General features: G+C 42.5%; 1 protein-coding gene across 1 annotated transcript in view; it reads left to right on the forward strand.

Annotated features, from left to right (window-relative positions):
- The window catches only part of LOC147708863 (uncharacterized), a 678829-nt gene that overhangs the window by 211342 nt on the left and 440455 nt on the right, over window positions 1-27032 (forward strand). The window contains 1 exon segment of the mRNA XM_086925788.1: window positions 5841-5985. Coding sequence (XP_086781914.1) covers window positions 5841-5985 — 145 coding nt within the window.

A 27032-nucleotide genomic window follows, 5' to 3' on the forward strand; every position in this document is an offset into this window, starting at 1 on the left:
GTGCATGTACAAATTACTATATTAAGTATTTCCGTTTGATCGACCATAGCCCATTGTAGCGAGTAGCCATTTATGCTACAGATAGACAAGTTTTCACCCACTCTATCGCTTTCTGAATTATGTCATGAAAGGGACTTCGTTGGAATCAGGATAGCCATACAGAGCGGGAAATGGTCACTTAATGCAATGTCTGAGACCTTAAAAGAGTGAATTCTACCAGCATGCTTGTTGGTTACGAAAGCGTAGTCAATAGTAGAAGAACAACCCCTCCCATTAAATGTTGAAGGTAGGAGGGATGGTAGCACACAAACTTCGTTTACAAATCCCAAATCGAGTTTACCAAGTAGTTCATTAAATTATTTCACCCAAGGGGTGTACGATTAAAATGTGATTGACACAAGCCCTCTTCCCATGTTGTTCCATATCTATTATCTTCCGCCATACCACATAAGGTGCAATTAAAATCTCTCACAAGAAAAATCATCAAATCATGCCTTAAGCTTTTACCCTGTAAGGACAGAGCTTTAGACCGATTCTTAAGGACGTTTGAAACTTCGCCCGGGGGAATATTATTATATAAATAGAACAGGGCAAGTGGGGTATCAGAATCCAGTACGAATATCGGAAACTGAAAATAAATGTCTTTAACAGGCTCTATTACCCTATTATATTCAACTTATTTGACAGATATACGCTCAGCGCCCCCTTAGCTCTCCCATGCGAAACCTCGACAGCCGGTGTGTGAAAAGTCTAATACCCATTAAGGTGGACTGGTTTTCTGCTTCAGGTTCCTGGAGACAAATCAGATCTTGCGTCTGGATGAAGTCCTGCCAAAGTGGGTTACCTATTTTAGATTTGATACCAGCAATATTCCAGGAGGTAACATTGCATAAAGGGGGTACAGGTGTGGGTGGAACAGGAATAGTGGGCCTAGTACTTACTATTAATGTCTCAAGCCCATTTGGGCTTACTATCTCTAGCCCACCTTCCAAAACCTCTGTCCCACCATTTTTATCCTCAATCCCCATCATGTTGACAATTTTCTCCCCCCGATCCTTTGCACAGTCCCCATAATTGCAAACAGGCATAGAGTTAACTAGTCCACCAGAAGAATTTACGAGATTATCCGTTTGCAGTCAATCATTATTCTCTAGACCGCTGAGAATCTCAAGAGTTAAATGTCGGAACACAGTATCTTCCTCCGATAGGACCCACATAGTTTAATGCTGAACAATGGGGTTGTGGAAACCTACCAGGATACGGTAGGCAATAAAAGAAACCAAGGGGGAGAATGTTAATGAACTTCATATCAACTGCCCCAAAAGAGCCCCTCTCAATTATGTTTCGCACCAATGGCGGTGACCGAAAAGTTAAAATTACACACTCACCGCTCAATGATTTACTTGACGTGCCTAACCAACTAACCCTTCTGGCCATTTTAAATTCAGAAAATAATACATTAAGAATAAATCCAAGCTTTGTGGATAGAAAATGGAGGGATTTATTCCTTAGTCGACCAATGTTCAAAATCATTGGGAGAAAGAGGTGGAACATTAGCTAACACAACTGTATGTGGTGTAGCTTCAGGAGATCAGTTTAAAATTGGAAGGGGTAAGATGGCATTATCCTCTTGGGAGGGCTGATCTCTTCTTATATTACTTATATTATTGGTGTTACTACCTCCGCCAGCTAGACTTGTTGGGTCTGCTATTCTAGTTCCAGTATTACCCCCTGAGTTTTTAAGTTCCAACCTTTTTATAGCCTCTCTATTTGTATGCTGGACTTGGCCAGATCCCGAGGTGTACTTTTAGGGTTTTCGCTCACATTAACTGATGTTAGTTGTGATAATATCTTGTGCGGTTCTTCCTGTATAGGCTGATGGTTACTAGAAAACTTTTCCTCTATACTAATTACCCTGGCACGCAACCTAGGGGTCATCCTCGACTCCACCCTCTCCATGACTAAACAGGTCAACGCCATCTCCTCCTCCTGCTTCAACACCCTCCGCATGCTCCGTAGGATCTATAAGTGGATCCCCACTGAAGCGAGAAGAACAGTCACCCAGGCCCTTGTCAGCAGTAGGTTGGACTATGGCAACACCCTCTACGCAGGAGCCTCGGCCAAACTCATGAGACTGCTCCAACACATCCAGAACGCCTCTGCACGCCTGGTCCTCAACATCCCTTGCCGCAGCCACATCACACCCCACCAGAGAGACCTGCACTGGCTCCCGGTCAACAAGAGGATAACCTTCTAGCTCCTCACCTACACACAAGGCACTCCACAACACCGGACCAACGCACCTCAACAGACGACTCAGCTTCCACACCCCCACCCACCAGCTCCGCTCCGCCGACCTCGCTACAGCCCCCCGCTTCCGAAGAGCGCCCTTAGGTGACAGATCGTTCTCCCACTTAGACGCAAAGACCTGGAACACCCTCCCCATCCACCTACGGCAGACCCAAGACCTGCTGACCTTCAGAAAACTCCTCAAGACCTTGCTTTTCGAGCAGTAGCAGCATTCCCCACATCCAGCGCCTTGAGACCCTCACGGGTAAGTAGTGCGCTTTACAAATGAAATGATTGATTGGCTTCTATGTTGGTAATTTTTAAGCAAATGTGCTCAAGGAGTGCAGTTAGCAAACTCTCCATTCTTCCCTAAAAATTCTCATCCACTGGTGGGTTGCCTGCACTAGTTGAGGCAGAAACATTCTCTATCTGAACATTGCCTTTGTTTCCTTTCACTACAGGTGGATTTACAGCAACTTTACACTGTTTATGAGAACAATTCCCTTTGACATTTTTTACACGTGGACCTTCCTTATTTATATGTTTTTGCTTTCGCCTTGCCTTTTGACCTCTAGTTTTTACAGACGGGCTGTCACTATTCGAACTTAACAGTGAAACACAGATAGGGCTTAAGGGATGATCACACTCCACCTGTCCTGAAAAGTCATCTATTAGAAGTGGAGACTCACTAGTTACATTCGTTGGCAGTGTTATTGATAATATTGTCGGTGTCAAGCATAATCTAGTTGAGATAGGGAGGGGTTCAATTGATGAATTGAGCTGTATAGGTACAGTTTTGTGGGATAAATAAATAAATTGGGCACCAGGCAAGCCAACAAAGAATGGTGCTAACATTGAATCCTGGGAATTTGTTGTGAGCATGGATACATTCACAACAGGCAAGGGGGGGGGGGAGCATACCAGTTGGGAGAGAGGCGCCTTTCTGTGTTTTCAATGGCTGACGCAACCACCCCTATATATTTTTGCAGCATTCTATCTATTGCTGTTAGGCTTGGGAGAGGAGTAACTAAGACAGCTTTTTGCTTAGTAGCAGGGTGAGGTTGCGGAGGGATATTCTTCCCCATATTCATAAACAGAGGAGGGCTAAGTTAACAAGAAATCAATATGACAATCCCAACAAGGAAAGAAATTAAGTATACAGTTAAAAATACAAATATACGTTCAGTCGTAAGCTTTAAAAACTAAAATTATTAAATTTAAAAATATATAGGTGTTACTATCAGCAACAAATTATGACTGATTACCACCGAATAGATGTTAAGTCAATAATACGCCATTCGGCCAGAAAATATGGCCCAGCCTGGCCTCTCCCGGCCTCGGACGGCCTGCCCTTTGCCCGGGCCCAGGCTTAGCCCGGCTATGCCCACACGCGTCCCGCGACGCGGGAACTCTGTCCTCCTTAATTGCGCCGCCTGGCGTGAAATCGGCGTGGGGGCGGCTTCAGCCGTGGGGAGCGCTGGGGGATGTGGTCTCCCCCCCAAACCCCCTCCCTCGGCCGCGCAAGGTGGCAGAATGCAGCGGGGAGACAAACAGGAAACAATTGTGCGTGTCCTTGCGGTGGCAGAAGGTCCCAGATACAGCAGAGGGTCCCAGGTAAAACAGAGTCCGTTTTTTTAAAAGGAGCACCCCTGTATAATTAAAAGGTTGGTATTTTAGTTCTAGATTAATTTCCTATTAATTCATTGTATTGACTATATATGTGCAGCTGGCCCCAGGGCACATCCTACTTTGGTTTTGACAAGGATATCCAGGGTGTCTGTATGTTGCAGGACTTGGATCTGTTTTGAATTTGAATACTGAGAAAAATGTAAATGATTCGCTGGGTGATAACCTAGAAGCAATATACTGACCTGTAGAGTTCAGTGAGGAATCACCATCGAGACAAAAGCCTACATTTATTAAAAAATGCACACAGGTGACTGGTTGAGCCCCACATTGTATTGTCTGATACAAAGGCAAATTTGATCTGCTGTATAATGGCCCGAGTACTTGGGAGAACACAGTAGATGAGTTGGATTGGGTTGCAGAGAAAAAGCAAAGTTGACTATTTTTAAGCTTCCCTCCAGATATATTGCATGACATTGCAAAGCAAGCAGATTATTAGATACATTTTTGTGGTGTGTAATTTATTTGTTTAAAGGCACTTGTTTGACTGAGCCATCTACAGGACATTGACCATTGAAGTCCAACCCTGCTTCTTTAATACTGGGCCCAAGACTGTGAAAATTGAGGGCCTATCCAAGGTGGATTGGAAAATATAAAAAATATGTTACTGACTGCAAAACAACCTGTGGCACTAAAATGGACGACCTAAACTGTCCCTTCTGGGCAGGAATGGACAGGCAAGCTTTGGACACACATTGAGAAACTAACATTGAGCATTGACAATATGGACTACATATTTCATTTATGGTGACATACTCTTGTAGGCTATATCGAGCAAGGGCCTGTTCCATGGTTGTCCAAGATATCTAAAGTCATTCGGACGAGCATTGTAGTGGAAGAGTCCCCTATTCCCTGAATGTTTTTTCCTCCTACTTCTAAATGTGTAAGATGATTATTTCTCTGCAGCAAAACTGTTGTGTATACTGTGGTGACCATTCTACCTCCAAAGTTGTTATATGGGATGGATTGGGATGAGCCTGGGATGAAATGGGGTATGTTTCTTGTGCCGTGGAAAGCGCAGTAAAATTTTCTTGGAATAAAATGTAGACATTTATTTTCTGTCATCCAAGAGAGAATGTTTAATGTTTCGGGTTGTTTCCTGGTAGCCTTATTTCAACCTCATATAGGTTTGTAAACAATAGAAACATTGAACCTATTAATTAAAATATTTTTTGTATTCTCATTTGAAAATTGAACTTTCAAACAATATATGATTGGCCTCTTAATTTGTGAATTAAACTATGGGAAGTGGATAATACAAAATCTGAATGTTATTGTTCTCAATGTTATTGTTACTTTATTGGAATTATTTGCACATATTATGCACTTTGACCTCTCTTTCCACAATTCAAATATGATTGTTTTGTCTCATCTGCCCTTAAGTAATATTTCAGTTATTTTTAAAGATGTCAAAATTATTTGTACCCACATCTGGTGGGCTTAGATTATTTGACAATAAAGAACACTTATCTTTCTTTGCTTAAGCTGTCAAGTTTTGGCAAGATTATTTTTTGTATTCATTATATTGCTAAATCTTACACAGATATTCAACATTTAAAATAATGTAATTCTTCTGCTTTGTATTAAATGTATTTTGTAAAGCTGAGATTGTATTTTCGCTGTAACTTCTTTACAGATTGCAATTGCGAAAAATCAGAATCTTATTTATAATATTTCAACACACAAATTAACTTATTTATGGTTCACAAAATACTATTAGGACTTGTGGATCACATTTTGGTAATTGACATATTTGTAGGAAAAACAGGTGTTTCTACCTGTTGAACTTGTAATCATTTTTTTATTTGCAAAAGAAAAGGTTGTTTTATACCATCTCATACATATTGTGGTTTATTTCACTCTAGAGATTCCAGTAATCCCATTGTGTGGGAAAATATTGATGAGCTAGACCTAGATTTACTTGAGTTGGAAGTCTTGTTCGGTAAAATGGCTGCAAAGGAGTTGAAGAAACCAATACCTGATGTCATCACTTCAACAAAGTCTAAACAAGTATGTACGTCTTCATATTATATATTACAAATGTTGCTGTCTATTGTGTAGGCAAACCACAGTTGAGTATACAAATGGAAATGACATGGAATGAGAAGCACCCAATTCAGAAACTGTTGCTTTTTGGAATTCGTTACTGCCCATCCAGTATCATTTACTTTTAACATTATAGCCCTATCGCCCCTCTTGCTCTTGTGCGACTACCTCCCCTCCATTAAAAAAAAATATATAACTTCGACCAGGCATCACATTAATTTGCACTATAACCCATGGAGAAGAATCTATATCCAGTTTCTCACACAATTCAGATGTTTAGTTGCTAAAAATCTCCTAAGGAAATATCATTTCACAGGATACTAGTGCTGTGACTTAAATGTAGCTTTTTCAAGTTCATGCTCAAAATATTTGGCAACTCCTAATTCCCTTTTACCTTTTTTTTTAGGTTATGGGCATCTTTAAAAACATAAACCATTCTAGCCAGGTTTGGTACCCTGATTTGTACAGTTACTAAATATTTCTCATTCACCTGCCTATTTGCTTTTAAATGCTTGTTAATGATAGTCTGATTTTTGTTGTTGTTGATTGTACTGTCAATATCTTGAAATACAGTGGTACGTTTAGCACACCACATAGATGGAATCACTATTCATAAAATCACTGATACCTTATTTTGAGTCTTAGCTGTCAAGCATGAGTCATAACGTGACAGACATGGAAAAAACATGGGATGAGTTGGTTGCCAGATAATGGGTATTCTATCTATAAAAGACTATACACAACGGTACCTATACGTCAATGTCATTTTTACTCCAAGTTCTAAATCATCCTATAGCAGAAGCAAACTTTCTGCAGACGCTCTTCTTATAGATAACTGCTAATTGTGTTGCATAATTTGTTATCTTATGGGATTGCGATTGTCTGTCAGAAATTACATTTTTTGCTTCTATAATACCTTTTACTTTTAAGATCTTAATATCACATAAGTGTGGTAAATAAATTTACCGTATACTGAATTTCTATGCGGTATAAGTTCAACAAAATAGCTCAATCAAAAATGAGAGGCAGAGTCCGTGGAGTCTGAGTTTATAAGGGTTTTATTCCATGTAATGGAATGGTTCGAACCATGGTATCATGTTCCATCACCACGAGGGTTCAGGAAGGGATAGACAATGCTTTATTAACAGTGCACATTATATATAGTAAATGCATACAATGGTGAAGGATACAGAAGGCGTAACAGCTGAAAGAAACGAGATAAGAACACATGTGCGTAACAGAAGGCGTGCACGAGGGCGTACACGGAGGTGTGTGCTAGAAACGTCACATGAAAGTGTCACAAGTGGGTGGATTCATAGAGGAATCCTGCAGTGTCAGCAGAAATATGTGGCTGGATGCGCGCGCAGGCAACATGACGTGTGATTGACGTGGAACTGGAGGGTGAAGGGGACTTGACATTTAGCACCAAAAGGGGAGACAGAAGTCTGGCGTGTCAGAACAACCTAATCCCAAATCATATCTGATATCTTGTGTTGAAGAACTGTTTTATCTAGAAGGAAAGGTCTTTCGGGTAGAGGCTATTCTATACTGACTGCTAGTGCGTGCATATGTGTCTACATGTCTACGTGTAATGCGAGGGGCCATGGGCCTACCATGGTAACAGGAGCAATGAATTTCATGTACGGAGACAGAAAGGCCGGGCCCTTTGCTCTGCAGCTGGGGAGATGTTTACCTAAATCACTAGACAGGAATGTATTTTCGAGGAGCGGAGCAGATAACTTGAAGGCTGAATTGTCTTGGCAGGCAGGCAGGCACCCCTTGTTGTAAATAGTCTTGGCAGGCAAGCAGGCCGAGCCGGGCACCGCTCGCCGCGCAGGGAGTAGGGTAAGGGTCATGGATGCAGGTCCAGGTTGCAGCTTTCTGAGGCAGAAGGCAGAAAAGGCTCGATGGCAGAAATCAGGGCCTAACTCAACAGAGTCAAGAAAACGTGAAAGTGCACCATGTAAAGACGGTGGCACAGCATACTTAGGAACGGAATTATCGACCCATTCATGGTGGATCTGAAAGAAGACATGTTAACGTTGGACGCAAATGTATTTGCGTCTTCATATCTGGTCATGGAGAGAAATTACATGTACTTGAAGCACGTACATGGAGCCGTTGGGGTCTACGTTAGGGGACACAATTGACCATAAAAATTCCAATTACCTCATTCCCTCCTTGTCCCCTACGGACCCTTCATGATATATCAATCTTCATTAGTCCATCTATTTGTTCATATAACATCATTTGCTCTTCCTTTTTCAGGCAGGATTTAGAACGTGGACTTGGATGGGGAATACATGATGTGGCACACAGGCCGCAAATCGCCGGCCCACATTGTAAACATAAGCAACAACTGAATACTATGAGAAGGGCTATTCCGAGGAAGGATAGGACCTTCCATCCCTAGGCCGATAACACGCTCCAGAGCCAACCGGACCAAGTCCAGGTGCCTGGATTCTGGTGTATCTGACTTGCAATCTTGTGGAGACGGGTTATGGCTCTATATACTGATGGTGCATTTTCTGGAATGAAAACACAGCAACTCGATCCGATGACTCTACAAGCTCTGCCCCTATCGGCCAGGATGACGTCAAGAACAAGACGATTCTGAAGAACAACAAGTCTCATAGCAGACTGTTCCTCTGTTAGGTTGCCTAGGGCGGAAGTAGTTTCATTCACTACTGCTTCAAGGGTTCTGGTTAATTTACGTATCAGTTTACTATTCGAGACAGTGTCTAAATAGGGAAAGAAACCCTTATTAAAGTCTGTGTATTGCTCCCATGCTGTTTCAGTATAGTCGACAATCGGGAGATCTCTCTTGGGTCTATTGTGTACTAGATGGGAGTCCTTATGATAATCAGGTGGGGCTAGGAAAACAGGTGGCAGAAGGAATGCAATGTAACAAGTACCATCCCAATCTAGAGGTAAGCGTACATAAGCTGTCTGACCACAAATGAAATAGGAATGACGGGAAGCTTTGAATGTAGACTTGCCTTTATCACTGAATTCAATCACAGTAGTACATTCACTATGACCTAGGTGTACTGAACCATTCTTTCTGACACATAATTCACCTTTGACTGGTAATACTGACATAGCGGGTAAGTCTGGTCTTGTATCGGACAGGACATTCAGAATCATGAGGTGTAAAATTACCCAATCCATATACTTCGTTTTCTAGATCGGTCCCTGTCCTTTGTGGAAGACCCTCCTTGTCAGGGAAACATGCTTTATGCATAACTGTGTTCAGATTCCCCCATACCCAATTGCCCTGGTAAACTATGGAATCAGAATTTAAAGAATTCATTAAACTAAACCATGCACCACAGGAACCGTTGTGTGTAAACGGGTATGGAAAGAGGGGCAGAACTCCCTTGTGTTTCTGATAGGGAGGGAGTCGGCCACATATCCAACAATTTGTAGCATTGCTGGTCTGATGAGAATGATGTAACATACTGATGAAAGTATTGTTGCGCAGCGCAAGTCGGTATGATAACTCGTGAGGGGGCAATTCACTGAAAGTATGCTCGACAGTGTTATTTGAGGAAGAATGTGCACGTACGGAAATAGGAAAATACATGTGTAATAATAAACTTGTAGCAATAATCGTAAGACTCAGAAAAGACATAATCAATAATGCAACAATGCAATGGCTACGGAGAGATTTACAATATTTCTCTTTCTTGATCTGTTTCTGTCTATTTCTCTCTCTATTGGGGTCTAACTGATACATGTCAGGAACCTGTCTAACCGCTTCACCTAGGGGAGGACTTAAACAATTAAACTGTCTGACTTGCTAGACCTCAATTTCATTCGGAACTCCTGCTGAGGAGTATTTTCTACCAGGGGGAGTTTAGTATCAGTCTCTGAAACGGGGCAGGGCTGGGAGTCTGTTTTTGGCGGAAGTCCATGGCATTTCTTGATATGACTCGAGTGGAACCAGCCTTTGCGGCCCTCCACCTTAACGGCAGTCCTTGTTGTCAGAAGAACAAGCTTCGGCTCCTGCCAGCGGGGCTCCAGCAGGCTCCTCCTATCGAAATTCCGGATAAACACTAGATCTCCAGGGACGATCTCGTGTGGCTTCACCTCGGTGTTGTCGGGAAAAGCTGCGGCTACCTGTGAACGACATGATTGTAGTGCAGACATCAAGGAGGCAAGGTAATCTGTCAGCATATTACAGTCAACATCTGTGATCTTACGAGGCAGAGGCGTCCCCCACATATTTGGCGGCCTACCAAAGACCACCTCGTACGGGGATAGCCCTGTTCTTGAATGGGCTACCATTCTCATAAAAAAAAGAGCAACTGGTAAAGCTACTATCCAATCTACGCCTTTCTCTTTACACACTTTGGCGAGACATGTTTTCAGGGTCTGATTGTGTCTCTCTACGAGACCTGCTGCCTCGGGATGTCGGACACGGAACTTCCACTGATATCCTAGCAGGAGTGATACCTGCTTCATAAGCTCGGACGAGAATGGCTGACCATTGTCTGAGTACATGATACGGGGCAAACCATACCGGGGGAAGAATTCACGTACCAGCTGCTTGGCAGTGGTCGGAGCAGTGTAATCTGGGACTGGATATGCTTCTGTCCATCGGGAGAGTGCACATACAACTACGAGGACATATTTGAATCCTCGACAACGTTCCATCTGGATATAATCCATCTGGAGGACTTCAAAAGGGTGATCGGGAGGATGAAATCCACCTTGCTCTACGGGAATGCCTTTTCCTGGGTTGAACTGACAACAGATCATGCAAGTACGTACTTTCTGTTTTGCTGCTGCTCGTAAATGCTTATTGAACCAAAGGTTTTGAATACTGTCTAACATGGCTTTTTCTCCTAAATGTGCAGGACTATGTGCTGTGTTAATGATAACTTGAACCATAGAGTCGGGGAGAAACCATGTGGCTTTTCCCTTCGTCATCATCCCTGTTCTGTCTGGATCCCTCCTAGTTCAGTCCATTTCTTGATTTCGTCTGGTGTAGCATGTGTCTGTATGTTGATTACATCTAGGGCGGGATCCCTAACTGTCATGCAATGTGTCGGTGTCGGGACTACTGTCTTTGTCATATCATTTGTGTGAGTATGAGTCTGAGCTGTATGCTTGGCTGTTCGATCTGCCAGGTCATTACCCTGGGAAATGGTATCTGTAACTTTCATATGTGCCTTGCACTTCATGATGGCTATTGCTGTTGGCAAATGTATTGCTTCTAACAGAGCTTGGATGAGGGGACCGTGCTGGATCTTGGTTCCGTGAGAGGTCAAGAAACCTCTTTCTCGCCAGAGTACACCGAAGTCGTGTACGACTCCGAATGCATAACGTGAATCCGTGTAAATGTTAACTCTCTTGTTCTTTGCTTGTATACAGGCTTGAGTCAGAGCAATGAGCTCTGCTGCTTGGGCTGACAGTGTGTCAATGCGATGTGTTTCTATGACTTCAGTTTCCGTCGTGACTGCATACGCGGCCACTAACTCTCCTGTACTTGTTCTCATACATGAACCATCCACATAAAGTGTCAGGTCTGGATCTGGTAATACGGTGTCTGTTAAGTCTTGTCTGGGTTTCGTCGTAATGGTAATGACTTCAACACAATCATGTGCCAAAGGGTCTGTCTCACTTAATGGTAAAAGTGTAGCAGGATTCAATGTATTGCAGCGCCTGATATCTATGTGTGGCTGAAACAATGTCAATTCATACCCTGCCAGTCGTGCTATAGCCAAATGTTGAGTCTGTGTTCTGTTCGAAAGGACTTCCACGGAATGTGGAACTTGTACTGTCAATTGATGTCCTAACACTATGGAATCACTTTGTCTGATCGCTAGAGCTGTTGCTGCTACAGATTTCAAGCACGCAGGCAGAGCCTGGGCTACTGGATCTAATGTACTAGAAAAATAAGCACACGGTTTGTGTGAACCTGCTTGATCCTGGGTGAGTACTGACAATGCAGTACCTTCGCGTTCAGTGACAAAAAGTATAAAAGGCTTGCTGTAACATGGTGTTGCTAAAACTGGTGCTTGACATAAGGCTTTCTTTAATTCGTCAAAAGCTTGTGTATGTTCCTGAGTCCAAGGGAGGACAGTCGAAGACGCTGCCTCCTGAGTTGTCAACTGTATGAGTGGCTTAGCTAGGAATGCATATTGTGGAATCCATTGTCTGCAATCGGAAGTGAGTCCAATAAAGGCTCGTACTTCTTTCTGTGTTTTAGGTTGCAGAAGATGTGCAATTAACTGAATTCGGTCAGGTGTCAGCTGCCTACCCCACTTGGACAGCAAGTGCCCAAGGTACACCACTTGCTGGGCACAGAATTGTAGCTTCGAAGGAGACACCTTGTGTCCCTTGTCTGCCTGGAAATGCAAAACTGTCAGTGATGCTTGTTCACACTCTGGTTCACTACGGGCGGTGATCAATAGATCATCGACGTACTGGAGTAGGGCAGTGTTGTCAGGCATGTGGATACTGTCAAGTTGTCTTTTCAATGCTTGGCTGTAGATACTGGGGCTTTCTGTGAATCCTTGAGGTGCACGTGCAAATTTGAAGCTTCGGCCATTTAAACAGAATCCGAAAAGATATTGGCTTTCCGGGTCAATAGGGACACTAAAGAAGGCGTTCTTGATCGATTACAGTGAAGAACGTCGCTTCGGAATCAATAGCGGTCAATAGGGACGAAATGTCTGGGACCACGGGATATTGTGGTACAATGCATTTATTCCATTCTCGTAAATCGATAACTAATCGATAAACTGGAGGTGCATTTGGATCAGTACGTTTAAGAATTGGAATGATAGGGGAATTACATAGATTGGAGTCGGTTTCTACAACCACTCCTTGTGCAATGAGCTCGTCAATGATTTTCAGTAAAGCCACTACAGCATCTGGTGGTAACTTGTATTGTCGAATGCGTGGTAGTACTACTCCTGGCTTCAGTGTGACACGATATGGAGTGATGTGCATACAACCTACATCAGTGGGGCCTTTCGCCCATAAATGAACAGGAACATTCTGTAACCTGGGGTCAAAATCTCTCAATACATAATGGCCTTTAAAATCACGCAGAAACAGTCTTACTCCTTCCGGAGAACAACAAATTACAGCTCCTAGAGCTTTCAGGGTCTTTATACCAAGTAAGTTTTCTGGACATGATTTCGTGAGTAATAAATCTGTAGTGCGGGACAATGGACCAACTGCAAGTGGGACTGGTTTCGATACTTCATTAACAATAGGCTTTCCTGAAAATCCAAGGGAAACATTCTGTGAGCCTGAGAGGGGTGCCCCTGGAACCTCGTCGTGACTGATTGTTGTCCTGCTTGCCCCTGTGTCAATCAAAAACTTTCTATCTTTCCCTAATACCTGACTATGTACATAAGGACCCTCTTGATCTACAGGAACCTCAATAAGAGGCAAGCCAACCTCCCTCTCTAGGCTGTTTCATGTGTATCGCTGATAATCGGGATAGTCAGATTGTGCATATTGGTACATCTGCTGGGTTGCATGTTGTGTTGCGGCAATGGGTTGTGGCTGTGGTACCGCTACAGTCTGTTGTGTAGTCTGCATAGGCTGAACATTCTGTGGAACGTGTTGTGGGGCCTGGTCCTGTCTAGGTGGACGCAGTCTCTCTTTAGTTTTACCTGTAGATATGTTGTGTTTCAAAACTGCACAATCGTTTACATAGTGACCTGGCTGTTTACAATAGTTGCATATCCCTTTAACAGGAGCTGCTGAATTTGAATTATTGGCTTGTGTAGTACCCCTTTTATGACCGTCAGTTGGAACTGACTGAGCAACTAGCATTTTCATTTTCGTGTCTTTCATACGTCTCTGTTCATGGTCATGTTCTTCCCTGATCCTATTCTGGTGATACTGTAACATTTGTAACATTTGTGAAGGCGAATTAGCTTGCCATGTGCTCTCGACTTTCAGTACACGGTTCTTAACCTGGGGCAATGAATTCTCGACTAATTTGGATACAAAAAGGTGTGGGTATGACTCGCTACTTGCTTTCAGGCCACTATTAATAATAAAACATTTCTCAAATCGGGAATAAAAATCACTAGTGTCTTCATCGGGTTTCTCTTTGCAGGCTGAGATTGCATCCCAGTCCTCCTTTTTAATTGCTAATAAACCTGGCAAAACCTGTACTAACAATCCTGGTAATGCTTTAGTTTTATCCCCAAGACCCAAACCAGGGGTTCGACCAGTCTCTTCCATTTCTAATGCAGCCCAATCAATCTTTTTATCTCCCACCTCCCATTCTTTTTCTTTGAGTTTCTCGTAAATACCGGCAGGCAATAAAACTTTCAATATTTTCATAATGTCGGGATAGGTGTAATCACCCATGAGTAACATGTCTTTTATTTCACGGTGGAAACCTGCAGGGTCTTTATCATGACTGGGTACTATTTTCTTCATTTCTAATAATTCCATTTTAGTTATAGGCGTGTATACGTAAACACGTGTAAGGGTATCATCAGCATTCCTGACTGGATGTACTTCTCGTAAAGGATTCTGTTTGTCAAAGTCAAAGTGGAATCGTTTCCTGACTGGGGGTGGAACAGAAACAAGATGTGGAGCCAAGAAGGTTCTATATTTGTGGCGTTGTTCTAAAATCGTTTCAATTAGTTCAGTAACTAGACCTCTCCATCTTCTCAGGAGTAAGTCCTGCAGTAAATTATATAACGGACCTGGGTCAGAGGCTCTATTTTCATACTGTATAATGAGGTGTTGTGTCATGTATATACCAGCTAATCGCTGTTCTTCTGGAATAAGGCTTAAAAACGTTTGCACTACCGAATCATCTTTATATATACTGTCATCTCCGGCCCACTGTACTGCGGACCGGGCTAGTTCCTGATCACGTAGGGTATTGAGTTCTTGATAACCTACCCTTTCTTTTAGTACTTTGTCAGTCATTTGGAATACATGCTCAAGGTAAGCATGAGCGGATTTTGCGGATTGGCAATCCGCGAATTTGCGGATTTGCAAACTCGCAATCCGCAAAATCCGCGAATTCCCGCGAATTTGCGGATTTTTTTTTTTTTTTGTGTTCGCCCGTGTTTCTGCCAGTTCGCGAGGGTTTTTACAATTTCGCAATTTGCGAACTTACCTGTCGGGTCGCAAGTTTTGCGAACTTGTTGTTTCTACGTGTCCAACCTGTTTGGGACACTCTTCTTCATCACTGCCACTCTCTGTCACCACTGCCACTCTCTGACTACTCATGCCACCCTCTGGCCCACCCATGCCACCCTCTGTTTCATCACCACACCCTCTGGTTGTCCAGTGTACATTATTTTTGGCAAAGCAAAGCACACCTTCCCTGCCTCAAGTGACCTGAATTAATTTGGGGCTGATTAATGTGTCACAGAATATTTTTTTAGCTGGCACCTGCTTCCTTAGTGCGCCCTGATTAGTGATCTTTTGCACTTGCTAAGTGCTTTCATTGTTGCAAATTTAGTTACAACACCTGCCCTGCCCCAACTGACAATAATGAATTAGGGGCTGATTAATGGATTTTAACTTCCAGCCTGGCTCCTGCTTGTCTCCCTTAGCTGTAATTCAGGACCTTTGTGGCATATGTGTAACTATTCTGAGGTTCAGAGCAGGGTCACATAATAGTTGCAACTGGCAACTGAACTCTGGAGGGGCCCCTCAGGAAGCACTACAGGAAATGGCTACTAATGATGAGCCTGAACTTTTGAACCTGGTAAGTAGTTACTTTCAGTTTTGCTAAAATCGTATTTCTGCAATTTCGCACTTATTCGCGGGGCGCGAACTCACGCGAACAGTGCGAGCAGTGCGAGCAAAATCCGCTGCTCGCGGATTTGCGGATTTTTCAGGAAATTCGCAAATCTCGCGGATTGCGGATTTCCCGAAAATCCGCAAAATCCGCGAGCGGAACGGATTTTCCGCCCATGCCTAGCTCAAGGGTACATCGCTCTGGTATCGGACAGAGGTAACGTTCCTTGTTTTCGAATGTTTCTTGTTTACGAATGGGTCTATCGAAGGGCCTATCAAAAGAGTGCGGTCTAGGATGTTTCTCTCTACCTACATATGCTATCATTTTTTTGTCTGTTAGTTGCGATGTTTCTGCTAGATCCTCTGTATTATCCTCCTCCTGCGAGGAGTTTGGCTCATCTGATTCGAGTGGCTCTTCAGGTTCTCGATGGGCATGTATATCTATTATTTCTTTACGGATCTTTCTAACCATGACATGTACGCTTTTCTCTCTATCATGTTTACCATCAGCAATATTCTGGCTCCATCTGTTCAATCTATCCATTTCATTTTGTGGAAAACCTGCCTGACCTTGTTCTCTTATCAAACAATTAACCAAAAATCGCATGATTAAACCTTTGTTCTCAACTTTCTGACGTGACATGGCGTCACCAACACTCTCCGGTCCTTCTCCTGTTCTAATAAAATGATACATTTTGTCTAGATGGTCTGGCATTTCTGGTAGTAATTGCAAATAATCTGTAAAACGTCTTAAACGTAGGGACGCTAACAACATGGGTCCTGTCGTACCAGGCACTGTGTCATATCTGCAATCTGTAAGCTGTTGTCTAAGCTGTTCTGCCGGGGCACCTCTAGGTGTCCGTGCCATTGCGAATTCTCTCATTGTCACTCGGTGTAACGGTGGTGGGGTGTGATAACCTCCTGTAGCACCTCCTGAGGCGGAGGCTTGAGCATAACCTGGCTGTAGGGTCGGTACCTGCTGTAACTGGGTTGGAACCTGAACCGTGTCAGTCCCAAAAGGATTAAGAGGATGTAGTTGTTGAATACCAGGGGGAACGACAGGTAGGGGTGCAGGAAGCGGACCGGGAGGGGTCTGCTGTTGCGGACCTGGGGGCTGATGATCAGGGGGCAGGTTATTGTCAGGTGGTACACGGGCAGGTACATTGGTATATGCGGGAGCTACATCGTCTAAATAAGAAGAAAGGAAAATGTCTGCTGCGGTCTTATGACGTAATTTAGTCGGAACCAATGGAGGAGGCAGATTTTTCGGTGTTTCCGGGGTCGCCTTGGGCAGGCCCTCGGCCAGGACTGGATACAATCCTGTCAAGATGGCATTACTCTGTCGTGTTGTTCCATTCTAACTCGTTCTCCTTCTTCTAGTAGTTCTTTTTCTTTGGCTTTTTCAGAATCCTCTCTACTTTTCTCTGCTTTTCTAAGTGCTTTCTCTGTCCGTCTGTGTGCTTCTTTACGCCATAATTCAATGGCATCTTTCTGTGACTGTCTGGCTTTCTTTTTCCACAACGCTTCTTCTACTCTCATGATGCACTCGGCATCCCATGTCCCTGTAGCGGGCCATCTCTGATTCTCTGCTAAGTCCTTAGTGTAATCCACCCACAAGTCGAGATATAATACGGCGTCTAAGCCGTGCTTGTGGTACATAAAATGACCGGGAGTGTCCCTGGGTGGGATAGGAACAGCTTCCTCGAGTATCCCTTTTCTAGTTCCTATCTGTCTCAGTTTAGAGAATAGAGGCATCCTGTAACTCGATACTTGATACTTGATACTTACTCGGACTTGGACACGACTAATACAATAAACACAGGAATGAAGATCAAACAATCACTCATACCACGACATTAAAATACATTTAAACAATTTAGAACGAACAATAACTGAATAACTGGATACTGGATATACTGCTAAACAGTACAGATACACTGCTAAAACAGTGCAGACCGGGTCTGCGTACCCAAACCCGTCTTGACCGTACACAAATTAATGCACCCGTCTAGATGCGTCCCCAGCAACGGTACTCACCGGGAAGCACGGAACGGAAGGCCTCAGAAACTCGACTGGACTGGACCGGACTGGACTCGACACGTGACGTAGGTACTTCTGAACTGGTGGGCCTCTAGACACCTCGGACCTTGCTCTCTCGGCTGGGCTCTGGTCGGGATCCTCCGCACTCCTCACCGCCTTGTCTGGATGTCGATCGCAGTCTCCGTCTCCTCCGTAGCCCTGAGGGAGATACAGGAAATCCTGCGGGTACGCGTAGGTGTCCGTCACGGCTGTGGCAGGGGGCAAGGCCTGCAACGCATCGCCGGCGTGTAAGGTGGGGGAGGGGTTCCTGTTCGGGCGCCAATTATGTGGTAAATAAATTTACCGTATACTGAATTTCTATGCTGTATAAGTTCAACAAAATAGCTCAATCAAAAATGAGAGGCAGAGTCCGTGGAGTCTGAGTTTATAAGGGTTTTATTCCATGTAATGGAATGGTTCGAACCATGGTATCATATTCCATCACCACGAGGGTTCAGGAAGGGATAGACAATGCTTTATTAACAGTGCACATTATATATAGTAAATGCATACAATGGTGAAGGATACAGAAGGCGTAACAGCTGAAAGAAACGAGATAAGAACACATGTGCGTAACAGAAGGCGTGCACGAGGGCGTACATGGAGGTGTGTGCTAGAAACGTCACATGAAAGTGTCACAAGTGGGTGGATTCATAGAGGAATCCTGCAGTGTCAGCAGAAATATGTGGCTGGATGCGCGCGCAGGCAACATGACGTGTGATTGACGTGGAACTGGAGGGTGAAGGGGACTTGACATTTAGCACCAAAAGCGGAGACAGAAGTCTGGCGTGTCAGAACAACCTAATCCCAAATCATATCTGATATCTTGTGTTGAAGAACTGTTTTATCTAGAAGGAAAGGTCTTTCGGGTAGAGGCTATTCTATACTGACTGCTAGTGCGTGCATATGTGTCTACGTGTCTACGTGTAATGCGAGGGGCCATGGGCCTACCATGGTAACAGGAGCAATGAATTTCATGTACGGAGACAGAAAGGCCGGGCCCTTTGCTCTGCAGCTGGGGAGATGTTTACCTAAATCACTAGACAGGAATGTATTTTCGAGGAGCGGAGCAGATAACTTGAAGGCTGAATTGTCTTGGCAGGCAAGCAGGCCGAGCCGGGCACCGCTCGCCGCGCAGGGAGTAGGGTAAGGGTCATGGATGCAGGTCCAGGTTGCAGCTTTCTGAGGCAGAAGGCAGAAAAGGCTCGAAGGCAGAAATCAGGGCCTAACTCAACAGAGTCAAGAAAACGTGAAAGTGCACCATGTAAAGACGGTGGCACGGCATACTTAGGAACGGAATTATCGACCCATTCATGGTGGATTTGAAAGAAGACATGTTAACGTTGGACGCAAATGTATTTGCGTCTTCATATCTGGTCATGGAGGGAAATTACATGTACTTGAAGCACGTACATGGAGCCGTTGGGGTCTACGTTAGGGGACACAATTGACCATAAAAATTCCAATTACCTCATAAGGTGAATAGTCTAATCTCTGGAAACAATCAGGCATGTGATCACTCTAATTCTTTGAGCAATTCTGTTTAGTTCTACCATTCATTAATGCGAATAGTATTGAGAATTAAAGTAATGCTAAGGGAGCAATTTTACAATGTAAACTCCTGTTGTTAATTGTGCTTAATACAAACGCAGTATTTGCTTGCCTTTTATAATTCAGCATTATAGTCTGCTGCTGAGGGCTATAGCTTATGCCAAAGACTTTGAACAAGAGTTATGCGGCATTGGCCTTTTAACAACTGGTGTAGCCCAAGGTAAAAAGGCAACAATTCTATTAGAGCATTCTATACTCAGAGGGTAGAACAATCTAAATTCAAGAGGCAAAAACAGAAAGGCAAACATTGGAGTGTTGGACAGACTCTCTGAACCAACCATTATTGGTCTGAGACATTCAGTTTTGTTCAGTGGAGCTCTCAACATTGAAATGTTCTAATAGACAAATGTTTTGTTTTCACAATCAATGTTTGCTTGCGATCACTATTGTTAAAGCGCACAGAGATGTACTTCACATGGTCTTTAATGTCAATCCACATAAACAATAGATTATCTGTTTGTTTGATCCTGAGAACTACACATTTGCTAAATTCCTTCATTGACCCATCCAAGACCAGTTTTTTTCCAGTGCCCCATCACTAAATTTGCATAGGTATGTGCAAAAAAGAAATCCTATGGAGTTTCCATTGATCAGCAAACCCACCACTCTGGACAAAAAAGGAAAAAAATTGATATAGCTAACACCCAGTATTAGCTTCAACTTTGTGTGAGCAATTTGAGACCGCCATCTGGAGTATAATAATCTATCACTCATAGTATGTCATTGCCTCCAATGCATTTTTTAGCCAATGCTTAAAAAAAAGTTAGCTCAGCGCCTTGCTATGATTACTGTATACTAAGGATGCCTATTCTTGAGTTCACTGCATGCCTTTCTTTCACCACCCTACACATCTTGTCTCAATATCTATTGAAAGTTCTTGGCATATTGCTTTCTCCATTTGTCATTGCTTTTCTAGCTTTCTCTTCCTTCTTTAATCCTCTTCTTCCATGCTCCTGTTCAAAGTCTGACCCAGTCACCTAAAATGATGTCCACCAGCTGTAACCACTGGCATAAATGAAGCACTGCTTTAAACCTCCTATTTCTTTAAAGTTAGACCATTTCGTTGTAGCAAATATCCTAGATTCCAAGGGAAACCCACAGTCCTCCATGACACCTACTTGGGATCCTATACAAAGAAGTCGGGCTTAACCTATAAAAATACACATGGTTGGTGCTAAGATGGCGTATTCTCCCTTAAACACACCTTGTTGCCACAACAGGTCTAGCAAAAGGACTGATTTACCCTTGGTGGCAACAAACACAACAATGGGCTAATGTGAAATCTTTAAAAAATGTGATGCCTCCCACTTGATAAGAATATCTGCTTATCACCATTAAGATCAGAGGGCGTTCAAGATTGAATGTAATTTGAAGGATCACTTTATAATTTCTTGTAACAGATAGTATTAAACACATTTTTTTCTTATTCACTCCTATAATACATAAGGTGTACAACATTCCCAATTTCAATTTCTTTTTTTTTTCATTTTTAATTTGGAACTTTTATCACAAACCTAATCCAATGGCTATATCCCAAACAGTACAAAGCCATAATAGTGAAGACGATAATTTATAGGTTACTTGTAGCTTTGTGATAGTGCAGGAGCCTGTGGACATTCCAAGTACGGTTTCAAGATTTAGCACCCAACTTACAGATTTCATCCATGGGAAATCCTGATGGCTCTTGAAAAGGTCAATGGACCTTTGCCCCTGCACAAGAGCAGAGCTAGAACGAAAACATAAATTATGCATATATCATCTACAATTAGTTTAAAGGTTCAGTCAATGATGAGAAGTTAAAGTTTTCCACACCTTCATTTATTATAAACGATTAGTATTATTGGTCCATTTTATTCAAATTGGTTGGTTCACAGAAATATAAATGAAAGATTGATTAGTGACAGCATAAATTAATACAGTGTTCCATAAAGGAAAGCGTCACTAAACTAGCTAAGTGACCTAACCTACTCTAACTAGAACCAATAAGGAGTTCGTTTTGTGAAAAGGCAAAGTGATAATATAAGAAGAACTTCTCATAAAGAGTCACTTTGGAAACTCCGTTGAGTTCCCTACAGTTGCAGTAGCAGCCATCGATAATAGAATGATCTCTGCAGTAGCATTAACCAAAAAGGGTCCCATAGAATAAAATAAGTCACCTTTAGCAGAAGCTGTCAGCAACCATTAAAGGATCAACTCTCCAGGAGAAGAGTTGAAAGGCAGGGATGATGGATCTGGGTCTCTTAGTCTTGTATCAGGCCTGCTAGGTCACTTCTTTGCATCTGCTTCTCATGCTCACACCACTTCTGATAACGAGCTATGAACAACCATTAATATTAATATGAAATATGAATATGAAATCACAAATATTGTATCCAACTTATTAGACTTCGACTCTTCTGAACCAATGTAATCTGCTCATCCAATGAGGTCATCAACTTCCACTGTCTCTTCTCCTGATTCCCACGGTAAACATTCACTTCAGTACAGTGTTCAAACATCGTTCAGGACTCTGTCACATGTAGAAAAATTCTCACGTGAGGCTTCTTAGCTAAACTAAAGATGCGCTATGAGTTTGTGTGAAGACAAAGGTTTGTCGGTGATGCGAAGGCAAACCTGCAATAATATTCAGATGAAGCATACATAAATCATTATTTGTTATAACAATCGCAAGTCTAATTGTATTAAGGTAAATAACATAACATGGGGTGAGGAAGTTGAATGAACATCGATAATAATCAGCGCATTTGTAAGAAAGTTGCTGGTGCTAGGCAAAGTGTCCTAAATCAGCGTCTATTAAGCTGGGAGCAAGAGATAAGAGGAAAAGGCTTTGAGGCCGAACCAAAAGTGCACATTTAAGAATGATAGCTTTGTACAACACATTTTAAAATATATTATTTCATAAACATTTCGTAAGCACGCATTCCTCTACATATGAAGCATTATTATATATCTAGTTGCAGCATTAATAAAGACTTTCACATTATGAAAATGTCACATGTTGACTATGTATCATTTTCTATGTGAAAAAATTACTGCAGCATTTTAAACACATTTCTAAATTGCAGCTCTAGCATGGTCTGGAAGTCGAATTTCTATTTTTAAATAGTTTCCCTCCATAGCACTCGAAGCCTAAGATCCTAGGGATCCTAAATGACTACCCTTGAAGACTTAGTATTCTCTTTATGATGGACTAATGAATAAGTACTGCTGAGTGTACTGGTTCCACTAATGAGTTAATGACTCACTATATTAGTCAGATTGTTGTATAATCAAAATGTAGTTAATCTCAATTTTCATGTAAAAAAAAAAGCACCTTAGTGCAAGTATTTATTTTATTTCTATCAAATGTGATTGACCATACTGTTAATCTCAGAAAGACCTTTTAAACATCAAGAGTTGATCGTCAAATTGTACTGACAGAAGGCTACTTCCTTATTAGTATTTATAACTGAACTTGGATCAAGAGGACTGCTATGGGACCTTGCGTCGCTTCAGACTTGCAAAAACATCCCTGCTGACAATTTTAACCCCTTCGAAGCTAATGTGGCGCTTACCTGCCGTGCGCGGATGACAAGGCCAGCTCGTCATGATTTATGGACTTTATGTTTTTTTAGCGCAGGACGGGAAAACGCCTAGCAGCCATGTGGTTAAAACACTGTACCATTTTCTAATACCGGCCTTTTTTGTCCTAACATCAAGCTTTGGCAAAGGGACTATATCCTGTTAATATGGCGTCGTTTTCAAAAAGCATTTAATTCATTTTGACCATGGCTAAATAATTTTACTCCTCCTCTCCAGTTTACCATGGACTATTAACAAATTGTACTAAAATCGAAACCATGCTTTTCCATACCCCATAGAAAATAACGGTCTCCTATTGAATGCGTATTGTGGGTGGTCATGACAGATGTAGGACTAATAGTCTTTTTTTTTCTCCGCTTTAGACAGACCCTTTTGTCTTGTATCAATATATATATATATAATATATATATATATATATATATATATATATATATATATATATATATATATATAGTAAGGTAAAGAGCACGTTTTAAAAGGAGGTGACGAATAATGTCTTCTGCATCTTCAGACGCTGTGGACTCTCATTCTTTGAGGTGGTTGCACGCAATGTTCCAGGATCTCCGCTCCTGGTGAGAGTCCGCCCTGCAGGACCGGGGGCCCCCAGCAAACGGAGGTGTTTTTTGAATATTAACTGAGGGGGCATGGTCCGCTCCGTGCCGGTTTGCCAGCTCTTCAGGACTTCCGTAGCAACATGGCAAAGGGCGCAGGAGAAAGGGAGATGTGAGAGGAGAACGCCTCTCTCGGAAGCAGCGCAGATGCAGACATTAATTACTCCCTTTGGAACCCTGACATGAATGCGCCGACTTGGGACAACATGCTGAAAATAATGCAAGAAAATAATACTTGAATAATGGCAAGTCCCCTAAAGAACTTTCCCGATGCATTATGGTGCTTGTAGGATGGCTAAACAAGCACGTGACTATCAAGTCTATATTAATTGCTCACCTGTGAACAAGACGTAGTAACGTTGAAACGCGTAAGGTAAAGAGCACGTTTTAAAAGGAGGTGACGAATAAAGTCTTCTGCATCTTCAGACGCTGTGGACTCTCATTCTTTGAGGTGGTTGCATGCAATGTTCCAGGATCTCCGCTCCTGGTGAGAGTCCGCCCTGCAGGACCGGGGGCCCCGAGCAAACGGAGGTGTTTTTTGAATATATATATATACCAGCATTTGCAAAGGCGTCCGACGAAGGCTCTCTATGCCGAAATGCATCACGCTACGCAAAGGTCAAATAAAGTGCTTTCTCCAAAGCTCCCCACTGGGCCTCTGACTTCTTGCTAGGAAAGGGGTCGTTGTGGCATATATATATATATATATATCTAGTTTCCATAGGAAATGCACAACATTCTATTTGGAATAACTTTGGCGCCGGTGGACGAATCTTCGTGAATTTCTCCAAGAAAATGGCCTACGCTCCTTCTCTGAAAGTTTGGGGGTGATTAGTCAAGCTTGGGCCGAGAAAAAAGGGGGGTTTAAAAAGTGTTTTCCCCATGCAATTTTCCATAGGGACCTTTAGCCAGGGCTACAGCCTGAACGGAATTACACGAAATTTAGCAGAGAGGTAGAGTTCGGTTCGCAGATTGTGCTTTTTGTTAAATGATGTAAATCTGTTCAATAGTTTCTGAGAAAATTGCAAGTAAAATCATAGCAATATCTAGAGACTGGGTGCAGCACGCGTACTTAAATTCATTCAATGACGAGCGCGAGCTGCATGCGGATTGGCTGTCAACTGTGTCAACGCTCAAAACCAGGAAGTGTTGGCGGCCATCTTGTGCCTTGCTTGAACCGAGTCACAAGAAAATAGTAAAGAAAGTTGAGAAATAAGGAAAGGGGGTAGCCTACAAACATTTTGATCCTTTACGCTTGCTCAGGGGGTTGTATATGGATGTTTAGGCTCTATTTTTCTTCTTTTTTTTTTTTAAGAAAAATCGCGGAGTACGTGTGCGGAAATACGTAGAATTACGAGCAGGAGCTGCATGCTGATTGGTTGTGAACTGTCTGTAAACACTAGATACCAGGAAGTGTTAGCAGCCATCTTGTTCGTCGCTAGAAGCAAGTCACAAGAAAACAGTAAACAAAGTTGAGAAATAAGGAAAGGGGGCAGAGTATAACCATCCTGACCCTGTAGGCTTCGTTAGGGGTTAGGTTTAGACTTTTTAGGCTGTTTTTTATATTTTATTTTGAATTGAAAAATCGCGGAGTACGGGTATTTATGTGCACGAGCGGCATGCTGATTGGTTGTCGACACTCCAAACCAGGAAGTGTTGGCAGCCGTGTTGTTGGTTGCTAGAACAGTCAGAAGAAAACAGTTAAAATAAAAATAAGGAAAGGGGGCATAATAGAAACATCCTGATCCTGTAGGTTTGCTCAGGGGGTTGTTCATGGATTTTTAAGCTCTATATATTTTTTTATTTTGAGTAGAAAAATCGCAGAGTACATGTATTTACACATGCTGATTGGTTGTCAACTGTCTGTCGACACTCCAAAACAGGAAGTGTTAGTCTCCGTGTTGTTGGTCACTAGAACTGAGTCAGAAGAAAACAGTTACAAAAAATAAAATTAAAACAAAAAGGTGAGAAATAAGGAAAGGGGGCGTGGTAGAAACATCCTGATGCTGTAGGCTTGCTCAGGGGGTAGTTTGAGGATTTTTAGGCTCTCTATATTTTTTTAATTTGAATAGAAAAATCTCGGAGTACGCGTATTTACGTGCACGAGTTGCATGCGGATTGGTTGTCAACTGTCTGTCAATACTCCAAAGCAGGAAGTGTTGGCAGCCGTGTTGTTGGTCGCTAGAACCAAGTCACAAGAAAACAGTTAAAAAAAATTAAATAAAAAAAAGGTGAGAAATAAGAAACATCCTGATCCTGTAGGCTTGCTCAGGGGGTCGTTCATGGATTTTTAAGCTCTCTATATTTTTCATTTACAATGGAAAAATTGCGGTGTACGCGGACGTACAATCACGAGTTGCATGTTGATTGTCTGTCAACGTTTCAAAGTAGGACGTGTTAGCAGGCATGTTTTATTAAGTGTGGCAGAGGGGGAGTATATGCCCCGGGGTCCGCCACCTTCCTGGGGCAGTAATCTTTAAAATAGGGTGGCCGTGAGGGCACGGACCTCCTTGCTCCAGGGGTTACCACTGTTTGGGGCTTTTTAATGTTGGAAGGGGGTAGCGCTCATTCCGTCCTGGAGCTCTTGATTGTTCTGGGGACCACCATGTCTCAGGGCCGACTCCTGCAGTGTCCCAGGGTGTGTACCCCCGGGACACTGTTTGGTATGATAAGGTGGAAGCCGTGACGCTCCCGCCCTATCACAGCAAACCGGTTTCCTATTTGAAAGGGAGAGCAAGTTAAGCTGCTGTGTCTTTCAAGTAGGAATTACATTGCATTTCGTTAGAGAGCAGCATATAAACTGTTCTCTCTGAGAAAGCAATGCTGGCTCTCGAAGGAAGCGGGGAGACGGCTGGGACCGTGTGGGCATTGGTGTTCCCGGGGAATGGGTTCATTTGCAGCTCCTTAAACATTTGTTCATATATTTTTTGCAAAATTATTTTTTGTGTTGGGGAACTGAGTATTAGTCCAGTGACTTTGTCATGCATGTATGTTTTTTTCTTTTTCTTTACTTGTATTCCGTTTTATTTAGAGTATGTTTCTACATCTCTTCAGAATGAGTTCCACAGCGTGGCATCTGTGGCAGTGTTGTTTTTTGTTTGCCTCCCTCCACCCTAATTGACAACGTAATAGGGGCACTGATGTCTCTGTTTTTATTTTGCAAAACAGTAGGTAGGATAAATAAAGCACTTGACACAATGCAGTGACAATATTTATTGTATTTAATTTTCCAATGTTTTTCAAATAGAATATACTCATGTACAAAATATCTTATTTGAAAAATAAATATTTAATATAATTTTCTTGAATCACCACATGAGCTGATATAGTAAAGATAAAAAGAAGTGTTTATGTTCAAGGAGATACAGCAGAAGAAATTTAGTATGG

The sequence above is a fragment of the Lissotriton vulgaris genome, chromosome 6 (assembly GCF_964263255.1).
Source record: "Lissotriton vulgaris chromosome 6, aLisVul1.2, whole genome shotgun sequence".
Classification (NCBI taxonomy): domain Eukaryota; kingdom Metazoa; phylum Chordata; class Amphibia; order Caudata; family Salamandridae; genus Lissotriton; species Lissotriton vulgaris.